The 12589-nt window shown below is 50.1% G+C and overlaps 1 protein-coding gene across 2 annotated transcripts in view; it reads right to left on the bottom strand.

Moving 5' to 3' along the window:
* LOC133345170 (TOM1-like protein 2) overlaps window positions 1-10727 on the bottom strand; it is a 58335-nt gene extending 47608 nt beyond the window's left edge. For both annotated transcript variants that reach the window (XM_061555711.1, XM_061555720.1), the window contains exon 1: window positions 10643-10727. In XM_061555711.1, coding sequence (XP_061411695.1) covers window positions 10643-10694 — 52 coding nt within the window. In that variant the 5' untranslated portion in view covers window positions 10695-10727. The remainder of the gene's footprint in view (window positions 1-10642) is intronic.
* Window positions 10728-12589: the final 1862 nt, after the last annotated feature.

The raw sequence follows: 12589 nt of genomic DNA, 5'->3' as shown, positions 1-12589 counted from the left end.
AAAGAAAATAATTGGCGGGTTATCGAGGGTCATGAAGACACAAGTTTGGTTACCAAAAAAAAACGTCCTTCGTTAACTGTGTCAATCAAAGAAAATAAATCGTCGAAATTTTGGGACATATCTTTTCTTCATAGTCCATTAAGTTCCGCTGCCCGAAACGTCCGCCGATGATTCTATTTTCATTGAAAAGCAGAGTTGGTCGACAAGCTTTCCGGGTTTCGCGTGTGCGTTAATTGTCCTTGTGCAACCCGCTGCCAACACCACCAGCAGCAGCATCACCAAACAGTTTGTTCAAATGTGGTGAGATCATTACGTGGCCTAACCCAAATAGCGATTACGAATCGACGGCTGAGGGTCTATTTTTAAACTCGCTTACGGTGCGCGTTAGGGGCCGTCCATAAATGACGTCACGCGATTTTGGACGATTTTTGACCCCCCCCCCCCTTCGTCACACGGCGTCACAAAAAGTCAGACCCCCCCCCCTCAAATATGACGTCACAAAGCTCTGCCCCCCCCCCCCACCCCCAAAATAATAAAACATGCTTCAAATCGCTTTAAACTATTGTCATTGTAGTGAGTATTTAATGTGCACTCTGATGTTGTAGAAAACATTCATTAAAAAGTTGAATTAAGTAGAACGTGTTGTCGATATTTATATAAAGTTGCGCATTTTGATGTGACGTCACATTTCTCAAACCCCCCCCCCCTCGTCACACATCGTCACAAATATCTGACCCCCCCCCCAGGTGCGTGACGTCATTTATGGACGGCCCCTTATAATTGAATGGAGAAAATACTGCCAAGAACCCAGAAGTATTTTACAATGTACTGCAGAGTCCTAGGTGGGCTGTGAAATGGCAAGATGACCCAGTGCGCACTACTACAGGAGTTGAATACAGAAAACGCTCGAGGACCAAAGAGAGCTCAACCGTGTGGATGTGGGGGGGGCGCAGAAGCACAGTACAACAGCAATTTTACTGGTAGGAACCTCCTGGTTACACCAGCCCACAGGGGATTATTGTGTCCGTCCGTCCGTCGTGCAGGGATGGGCTGGGTGGGGAGGGTGGAGAGGGGCTGGGTGGGGAGGGGCTGGGTGGGGCTGGGTGGAGGGTGGGAGGGGTGGGGCTGAGTGGGGAGGGGCTGGTCACCTCGTGGTGCCCTTATAAAATTCAACGTTTAACCTACTCACGCTGGCTTGTGCCCGTCCTCACAGTTGGGCATATTTGCGGAATACACCACGCCGCCGTTGACCCTGCAGGCCATTGACCGAGCAACCCAACGTTCCTACCAGCTCCCTCCGCAGGAATGTGTTTTTTCTGCACTACCCCCTCTGCTGCCCACTACGTATCCCACTTCATACGAAACATTTTGTAGCATTACAAACAACAAAGCACAGAACATTCATCGATAAGGCGCGCGTGCGGCCTATACGTAACATGCTCGCAGCTTATGAACAAAGTCAACGGTGGTCGTCTAAACCAATGAACAGCTGCACTCGTGATGTAAGGTGAACTCGCAGAGTCGTCTCCCGATGGTTGGAGCGTGGCACCGCACCTAATTAAAACACGAGGCTTTAAATCGAAGGTAATTTATTTTACAAAAATATAATACTTAACCGGAAGCGTGCCACAGGCTTGGGCAAGAACCATTATCGGATTCATTTGAACAATTCTCGAGTAACACCGCACATTTTCTCCACCTGCTTTTGGTTTAGTGCCGTTTGTGCCTCCGAAGCGAGAGCACATTCTTTGTTATGATATTCGGTATTCATCAACGAATAAAAACAAATTCCGTTTTCCACGGCTGCCCGATGTTTGACGGCAATTCTCGCAAGTCGTGTGGCTCGCCCGCGAACTCACAAGCTGACGAGTCCGGCACCAACAAAGACAAACATCCCCTGTATAGCCTTAACAGACTGCTGGGGCAAGTGCTGTTAGCGAGCACCTATGAAGGCCGGCACGGCACTAGTGGTGTTTACACATCGCACCAGGTACTCATTTGAGGCCGAGTCGACCTAGGAGAGGCCCAGGACCGGTTCAGATAATCACTAGTGTTGGCCGTGAGCGGGAATCGAACCCGGGTGGCCAAGTTGGTAGGGCAGCGCGCTAACCCCTACACTACCGCTCCCTCATGCACACACACGCGTAGCGCAGCACGCTAACCACGTGTGTGCGTGAGAGAGCAGGGCTTTCCAATCGAGGGTCAGACTGACGACAACATTGACAAGTCTCAGGCAGCTACTGATGCTGTGGTACCTCGGTTAACGATATTAAATGGTTCCACAAAAAACATCGTTAATTGAAATTATCGTTGATTGAATGGCACAAATACATCATAAAGGCTTAATTTCTTCCAAGACGATCGGAAGTTGACCTTTTTGACCTTAAAGACACGTAAGTTTAGTAAATAAACGTTATAAGAACATATTAAAGTAATGACATTAATAGAAAAATATGGATAAATAATTAAGAGCAAAAAAAGTGCCTAGAGCATAAAATACAAATGATTACCTTAGGCTATGAAGATGGATGGCCAGTTGCTCTCAAAATGCTCATAAAAGGGCAGGTCACTGATTGGCTGAGGTCTGCCGAGTCCACTTCGGAAGCGCTCCGATTGGCCGAAATTTGCAGCCCACGTGATATCTTAAAACATCGTTTCTCCAAGATGTATCGCTAATAGAAACAATGGGGACCCTATGGGAGGCAGATCGTTAGAAAGTCAATAAAAACCTCTATAACTGATATTCCTAACAAATGTAATGCGATAGGAAATGAATTTACATGACATAAAATGATAAATGAGAATGTATTCAAGCCAAGTCAATGTATTTTTGCTTAACACTTTGGTGGCCTTTCTGGCACGAACGTGCCACCTAAAGCCGCCATCACATCAACACCCCCATAAACATTAAAAATAAACTATTTCATACAGTGAGACAGGGTGACGTAAAATGAAAGGAAGTTGTGGCTGCGAGTTATTTATTGTACGCAAGCGTAGAGAGATGACTGTGGTGATGACGGAGTCGACTGTGCGCATTCGCTTCGGGGAGGTTGTCCCAGACAGTGGAGGTTGCAATCGGGTACCCGATACCCGTACCCTACCCGATACCCGTACACCCTACCCGATACCCGGCTACCCGTACCCGGCGGGTACGGGTACCCGTTTGCGACCCTGGTGCGGCCGGGTACGGGTAGGCCGTGAGTCACTGGTGAGTCACCGTTTGTCACTCATTTCCCAACGTCTTGTCTCTTCTCACAATTCAAGTTCCTAGAATCAACCCACCCACGCCTGCAACATGGCTTCATCCCAGAGGTCGCAATCGGGTACCCGTACCCTACCCAATACCCGGCCGGGTACGGGTAGCCGGGTATCGGGTAGGGTACGGGTACCCATTTGCGACCCTGGTGCGGCCGGGTACGGGTAAGGAATCAAAACCCGTTTGCGACCTCTGCAGTGGACACTGCTGCAAATGAGAAATATATGTTCCCCATGGCTTTTGTTTGGTTGTGGGTGGTGGTTGGAGGAGTGTGTGGGTTGAGAAGCGAAGTGGTCTGTTGTTTTGCTTGGATCTGTACGAGGTTTCTGATGATACAAGGTGGAGCTTGGTGGTCGTGTATTGCTTTGTACGTTAATAGGATGGTGATGATTTTGGAAGTGTGGGGCTGGATTTGACTGGTAGCCAGAGAAAGTATTTGTTTGAGTTTGTGTGATGTGGGATAATTTATCGTAAATTTTAAATGAGTCGAGCTCTACAATTATTCTGAATGATTTGAAGACTTTGTAGCGGTGTTTGAGGTTTGCTGTGTTTAATAGTCAATTGGTAATGACCCCGTGGGGCTAGATTAACGGAGTCTGTCTGCCTCCATTTGCCAAGTGGTGGAGCGGTAAGAGGCTTTGTCTTTTTGTGTGAATACCTGGTTATTTCTGCATTCAATCACCAAAGCACAATTTTATTCCGATGTAAAAGATTCCGTGACATTCACAAGTAAGCCATTATAAACTAGAGTTGTGGCTGAAATTACTTTTTAAAAATCTGACCATTACGTACTTAATCTTTTTTTATATAAATGTCTGAGTGTTGCTCTTTACACCGGAATTTTCTAAATTAAAAATTCATGTGATCGGACTGTAACCTGCAAGTAATAGGTGTGAATATTCCAGGTTGCGATTGGGGATACTAAATGGGAAATGTAAATTTAGCCTTTCCATTCTACAAAATAAAACACCCTGTTCACTTTAGTTGCTATCAAGATTTTGACCAATGATTCAGACACGTTAGTCCCTCCAGAGTTGCCTGGATGCAGGTTTTTGTCGACTAAAGTTGAAGTACTTTCAACTTAATTTCCATAATTTGTATATAATAAAAATGATGGTTAATATTTGTGAGGGTTGATAAGCTACTGTAGACTGCTACGTGAAAAACACAGGCCGTTTGTCACTCACATCTATTTTAAGTCCCTGGTTAATGCCACTTAAGTACATTCTTAGATGGATTCATCATGTCGTTTACGTTTGGGCATGCATGTAGTGTATTATGTTTGGGAAGGAAGGCATTTTATATTCTTGGCCACAGTAAACGGGGTCACAGCCACCCTACATGCCCGTGGACTGATACATCAATAAGTCATTGACAGTGGGACAATGCATACAATCGATAAAATGTCGATAGATTCCAAGATAACAAAAAACACACACAAACTTCCCTTAAAGAATGTCTTCTCTAGTCACTGTGGGGGGTTGCCTAGCCCTGCTTCTTGCTCACTGCCTCCTGTTACCTCTGCAGGCTTGTGTTTCAGGACAGCGGCGAGGCACGTGGGCTACTTGGCTCTCACCAAGTGAGAATTGCAAATAGCGGCCAAAAAGAGCAACGTTGGGGGCAGGGAGGGGCGTGATGAGCAGAGGATGTCCACATAGCACGAGAATGCATTATGACTGATACCTGATCAGTGACCCTGGATTGTCTGATGTGTCAGGTGATGCCGGATGAACCGAGTAAGCCAGACACCTAATTACAGATGAGCACATCACAAGATACCCTTCAGCACCTGTGTTAACGTCAGAGAAAAGGCACGCACCTTGAATGGAAATTCAACAATTATCAAACTCAACGAAGCAGGAACATGTTTTTGTGTTTTATCATGGCACTGCACACAGTCACTGGAAAACAGTAATTCAAAAATTCCTGACGACTGCAAAGTAGCAACAATCAGCCTTAAGAACATCCCTCATCCCAATGCCTCACCCGGTGACCACGTGTCTTCTGGACAGCTGAAAAGTCTGCATGCAAAGTGAATGAGCACTTCCTTCAAAGCCTCTCTCTCGCCGGTTTGAAGCCACAAGGTTGCCAGTGATCTCCTAAGCACAAACAGGCAGCAGCAGAGCAGCCGAATGGTCGGCACTACCCCAACCGGGCCAATTTGCACAAAGTCGATGATTGGATTCATGTAGCCTGCCAACACAATTTCTGGGTCATTACCAATGTGCTTATTCTGCTGAAAATTCTACAATTTAGCATATGCTTAGGTATGTATTAAACTAATGATGAATTACCATCAAATTCACTGCTTCTAAAGGAACTATGGAAGAGCCACGATTCTCTACAAAGGCTAGGATACCAAGCTTGGACATCAACCCATTGAGTCAAAAAGCAATCCCTGATATTTTTTTAAACACTGTAATATAATCTTTGACAGCTCTTCATACGTTGCTTTGTATAAAATGCTCAAAACAGCAAATGTAAGTTTAACTGTAGTTATTCTTTGGTTCTTTCGGTAAAGTCACGTATAAAGAAAAAATAATAAATTAAATATATACGTGACTTTACCGAAAGAACCAAAGAATAATTCCTGCAGTCACGAAAGCTCCAAGTTAAGATTTAGCTGTAGTGTTGTCCAATAAGCTCAAGCCTGTGCTTATTCAGCATGTGGTTCAATATAATCACAGCTCGCATCCACGTCGAGCAAATAAGGTGTGCCCATTCGGCACATTTATAAAATATGAATAAGAACATAAAATATTGTTTCTTCACACCAAGTTCTCGATTGAACAAAGCGTCCGATTTGTAAAACGTGTGAGATAGAATTTGCGTTTCATAATGTTAAATGTTCTTTGGTGTGAAATATAGCAGATAAAATATGGCATGACTTATCGGCATAACAAGCCAGGCATCTAGAATGATGCAGGGCACACACAGCGCACACCTGTTTAAGGACGTAGAAAATATCCCTTATTCAGCCTGAAATGAGGACCTGTTGGTCGTGCTGCTTGCGAACACTTCATAGGCCCCATAGGGCAGACATTAAGAGGCGGTAGAAAGTGTACCGAATCCATCCAGCTTCATTGTCTCACCAGTCTTGACGCATCATCATATCAACCATGCTTATCCAATGCTGGCTGAAGGCCTGAAGGCCTCCCATGTCACCACCACTCCTCCCAATGTCCTGCTATACCACAATCCATCTCGCACATGCGGATTCACGAATTGCTCCATCTCCACAGTGGCTCTTCTCTTTGCAGGGCATTTAAAATGTGTCCCTAGTGTGGATAAAGTGGCCTATTGAAATGACTGAATCTTTTCTTATCTTTATATTTCCTGGATAAATCGGATGACTTATTAAGCTTTTTTCACAGATATCAACACCTCCGCATTAGTTATGCAACATCGCCTTGCCGGGACTATTATTATTAATAGCACAAGTGGAATATAAAACTGGAGGGGGAAACAGAGAAACCAATAAAATTAACAATTAGCGTCAGGAACTGTTGTGGCATGCATGACGTGGCCACCACATAACAATGCAACGATGACGGGACACGAGTGGAAGGGGGTGAGGCACCAATGATTATCCCCTCAAGTAAACTGACCACACAGGAGAACAAAGAAAAACCGTTCCATTTATACAACCCAGATAACACAACGGGTTTTCAAACAGGAACGCGAAGATAAAAATCCACCAATGTAATGGACCTGCCTGGTGGTACGCCAAGCGCCGTTTGAGGGCACCTATTTGGGTGATGGTTAAAAGCACTTCCCGTTTGCTACGCCGTACCATGCACTGTACCTAAAACGTTGAGGCTTAAGAGTATGAGGTCTTTAAATTCCCACTGCCAGCCTCTTTCTTAGAAGGTCATTAAACTGCCACAGCAAACAAGGGGTGTGGTTGTCCATAACTGGGGTCCTGTTCATTATTGAAAATGTATTACAACATTGTTAGAGCTCGGGAAATAACACAATGCGGCACTGTACAAAGACAAACATCCCAAGGATGATGATAGCCTTGACAGACTGTAGGGGCAAGTGCTATTAGCGACGTAGCACCTAAGAATGCCGGCACGGCACACGAGGTGGTGGGTGGCCAGCAACACGTCCGGCCGCCTTTGTCTCTCCCAGTCGCGATGTTTTTACTACACACCGCACCAGGTACTCATTTGAGGCCGAGTCGACCTAGGGGAGGGCCCAGGACTGTGAACGGGAATCGAACTCGGGTCTCCGGGTTAGTAGTGCGGCGCGCTACCCACTAACACCACCACTGATTTGATAACGAGTCACATCTCCAAACCTCCACGGATCTGCTTTGGTGACACACATCGCATTGAGATCTGAAAGTCCCAGGTGTTCGTCAGCATCTTGGCCGAGAATAAATCAACAATCACCGATAATAAAGACAATTATTGAAGCCAAATTGTCATGCGTTGCTGAAGATCAATAAAGTGAGGGGTTTTTTTGGTAATCGCATAAGATGTTTCCAACATTTCACTCACGCAAATGACGGGATGCAGTAATTTGAATTATTTATTCACGGATCATAACAGGTTTGCATGCGTTCCATCGTAGGATGTCGACGTGACTGACAGCTATGGGTAGAGAGGTCATTATTAACCCACTGGGTGGATCACAACTTATAATGGCATCTTTACCGACAAGCTACAGTACAATGCAGTGTTGGATGTACCCATACACGTGGTGGAGACAACACTCACCCTTAATACAGGTTGCTTGGGTTAGATTGCGTAAATATATAAATGTGTCGTTAAACCCGCCACCACCCGACACGGCCAATTCGTTACTAGTACAGCACTACACCGGTGTGTTGGAGAGCAAATCCACAACATTTGCAATCCGAGTACGACGTTTCATGGCCGTGTCTCCACGACACTTGATCATCGTCGCACTGAAGCAAGATGAGCAACCCTACACATTTTGGGCCGAGTCAACCTGCAGGAAGTCGCCCAGCCCCACCCAGCCTGTGCGCTTCGGACAAGCACACACCACGTCGCAGCCGTCGTTGCGAAGCACGCACACACACACCACAGACACACACACACAGCACACAGGGACACACACACACAGCACACAGGGACACACACACAGCACACACACCACAGACACACGCACACACACAGACACACGCACAGACACACACACAGACACACACACACCACAGACACACACACCATAGACACACACACACCACAGACACACACACACCACAGACACGCACACACACACAGAGACACACACACAGCACACAGGGACACACACACAGCACACACACCACAGACACACGCACACACACAGAAACACGCACACACCACAGACACACACACCACAGACACACACAGCGCGCGCACACACACACCACACAGCACACACCGCACAGACACGCACACACAGAGACACACACACAGCACACAGAAACACGCACAGACCACAGACACACGCACAGACACACACCACAGACACACACACCACAGACACACACACACCACAGACACACACAGCGCGCGCACACACACACCACACAGCACACACACCACAGACACACACACACCACAGACACACACAGCACACACAGCAGACACCACAGTTACACGCACACACACCACAGACACACCACAGACACACACACCCCACAGACACACACACAGCACACACACCACAGACACGCACACACACAACACACACACAGCAGACACCACAGTTACACACACAACACAGCACACACACAGCACAAACACACACACAGCACGCACGCACACACACAGCACACACACCACAGACACGCACACACACAACACACACACAGCAGACACCACAGTTACACACACAACACAGCACACACACAGCACAAACACACACAGCACGCACGCACACACAGCACACACACCACAGACACGCACACACACAACACACACACAGCAGACACCACAGTTACACACACAACACAGCACACACACAGCACAAACACACACACAGCACGCACGCACACACACAGCACACACACCACAGACACGCACACACACAACACACACACAGCATACACCACAGTTACACACACAACACAGCACACACACAGCACAAACACACACACAGCACGCACGCACACACACAGCACACGGCACACACAGACACCAGTCACTTACAGGGGGCTAGGTGTACCAGGCTGTGTGTACCAGGCTGTGTGTACCAGGCTAGGTTCACCAGGCTGTGTGTACCAGGCTGTGTGTACCAGGCTGTGTGTACCAGGCTAGGTGCACGCGACAGAGCCGCCAGGGGGGTGATGATGATGGTGATGATGGTGGTCATGATGGTGATGATGGCGATGACGGTGACGATGATGATGGTGACGATGATGGTGGTGACGATGATGACGGTGACGATGATGGTGGTGACGATGATGATGGTGACGATGGTGGTGGTGACGATGATGGTGGTGACGATGATGACGGTGACGATGATGGTGGTGACGATGATGATGGTGACGATGGTGATGATGGTGGTGATGATGGTGGTGATGATGATGGCGATGATGATGACGACGATGATGGCGATGAATGATGGTGATGATGTTGACGATGATGGCGATGATGATGATGATGATTGTTTTTGTGTAACGGCTTGACCCAGACTAGACGCACAGCAATCCCAGCAGGCGTCACGGCGTTGAGCATGAGATCGACGTGGAAGACAACAGTCGGGGTAATGACCGCACAGTCAATCCGCCGCTGCCCACGCCATGCCGGCCACGGGGGTGGTGTGACCATACTTCACCACCACCACCACCACGCAAGTGAGGCGGAGGCAGGAGGAACTACGATCACTCGCCACTGATGTTGACCGTGGCCCGGAAATCATCGTCGGGGCAGCACCGCGTTAACCACTGCGCCACCGCTCCTCCCCACCCCTAACGCGATTCGTCACCACCACCAGCCATGGTCAGTCCACTGCTGGATGATCAGGCCTCCACAAAACCACCGCTCACAATAACGATCCAGCCACGACACGTGCACACGAAGCCGCGTATCCCCTCGGACAGACAGACAGCAGCAGCAATAAGCTACGGGCACGGACAGAGATATACCAAAAGGACAACGCCTATTAGACGCAGTGCCACTCGAATGTTCTCACTCACACAGCAGCAGCAGCAGCAGCAGCCATAGGCGGTGGCAACACCTTCAACACGCATGGCTCTCGCTGCTGCTGCTTCCTATCTGCAAAACCACAGCCGCGAGCCACGGTGCCACGACTGGCTCCGACGTCGCGAAACGCTTTCCCGCCACGTCGCCGTGTTGTTGTTGTGCTGCTGCTGCTGCTGTTGTTGTTGTGAGTGAAGTGAAGCGATGGATCGGCTGTCGCTCTCACCAATGCGTTGCCCGACGGGAGAGCTGAACGCGTTGAGCAGCAGGAACGCCATGGCGGAACACGTGACCCGGTCACGCGCGCGCGAGTAGCCCCCACCCCCTCCACCACCACCCACTCTTCAGCAGCCCCCACCCCCTCTACTACCCACTCTTCACCAGCCCCCACCCCCTCCACCACCACCCCCTCTTCAGCAGCCCCCACCCCCTCCACCACCACCCCCTCTTCAGCAGCCCCCACCCCCTCTACTACCCACTCTTCAGCAGCCCCCACCCCCTCCACCACCACCCACTCTTCACCAGCCCCCACCCCCTCCACCACCACCCCCTCTTCAGCAGCCCCCACCCCCTCTACTACCCACTCTTCAGCAGCCCCCACCCCCTCCACAGCAGCCCCCACCCCCTCCACCACCACCCACCCACCCACCCCCTCCACCACCACCCACCCACCCACCCCCTCTACTACCCACTCTTCACTAGCCCCCACCCCTCCACCACCCACTCTTCAGCAGCCCCCACCCCCTCCACCACCCACTCTTCAGCAGCCCCCACCCCTCCACCACCCACTCTTCAGCAGCCCCCACCCCTCCACCACCACCCACTCTTGAGCAGCCCCCACCCCCTCCACACCAGCCCCCACCCCTCTACCACCCACTCTTCACCAGCCCCCACCCCTCCACCACCCACTCTTCAGCAGCCCCCACCCCCTCCACCACCCACTCTTCAGCAGCCCCCACCCCCTCCACCACCCACTCTTCAGCAGCCCCCACCCCTCCACCACCCACTCTTCAGCAGCCCCCACCCCTCCACCACCCACTCTTCAGCAGCCCCCACCCCCTCCACCACCCACTCTTCAGCAGCCCCCACCCCTCCACCACCCACTCTTCAGCAGCCCCCACCCCCTCCACCACCCACTCTTCTTCAGCCCCCACCCCCTCCACCACCACCCACTCTTCAGCAGCCCCCACCCCCTCCACCACCCACTCATCTTCAGCCCCCACCCCTCCACCACCCACTCTTCTTCAGCCCCCACCCCCTCCACCACCCACTCTTCTTCAGCCCCCACCCCCTCTACTACCCACTCTTCAGCAGCCCCCACCCCCTCCACCACCCACTCTTCAGCAGCCCCCACCCCCTCCACCACCCACTCATCTTCAGCCCCCACCCCTCCACCACCGACTCTTCTTCAGCCCCCACCCCTCCACCACCCACTCTTCTTCAGCCCCCACCCCCTCCACCACCCACTCTTCTTCAGCCCCCACCCCTCCACCACCCACTCTTCAGCAGCCCCCACCCCCTCCACCACCCACTCATCTTCAGCCCCCACCCCCTCCACCACCCACTCTTCAGCAGCCCCCACCCCCTCCACCACCCACTCTTCTTCAGCCCCCACCCCTCCACCACCCACTCTTCAGCAGCCCCCACCCCCTCCACCACCCACTCTTCTTCAGCCCCCACCCCCTCTACTACCCACTCTTCAGCAGCCCCCACCCCTCCACCACCCACTCTTCAGCAGCCCCCATTGCTACTGTGATGACGTCACCACGGCCTGCCCTCCCCCACTCGTGACGTCATCACGCACTTTAACTAACTAACTAATACACTACTTTATCCACTGCAGGCCCACTCAGCTATAATCTCTTCTTCAGGAGTAACCTGGCCACAAAAGATACATCAACGAACATCGTCACGGCTCCTTTTAAGGAATCAGATCAGAATATTTATTTAGACTGCAGAAGAAATCCGATGAGCTATAAAGCGCTTTTGTTTCACAGATGTCCAGCATAGACGAGTAAAAACGTTACAACGACAAAGAGAACAAACAAAAAAACCGATAGTAACGCAAAGTACAAGAAAGTTAAACAAATAACCAAAATACATACAGTACAAATACAATTTTACTTCTTTTTCACGAGCAACCTGGCCACAAATGGCAGCTCAACAAAGTGGC

This window comes from Lethenteron reissneri, chromosome 3 (assembly GCF_015708825.2).
Source record: "Lethenteron reissneri isolate LAM-NWPU_2019-01 chromosome 3, ASM1570882v1, whole genome shotgun sequence".
NCBI lineage: Eukaryota > Metazoa > Chordata > Hyperoartia > Petromyzontiformes > Petromyzontidae > Lethenteron > Lethenteron reissneri.
Note: the sequence above shows the minus strand (reverse complement) of the source record. Positions and strands in the feature narration are given on the sequence as shown.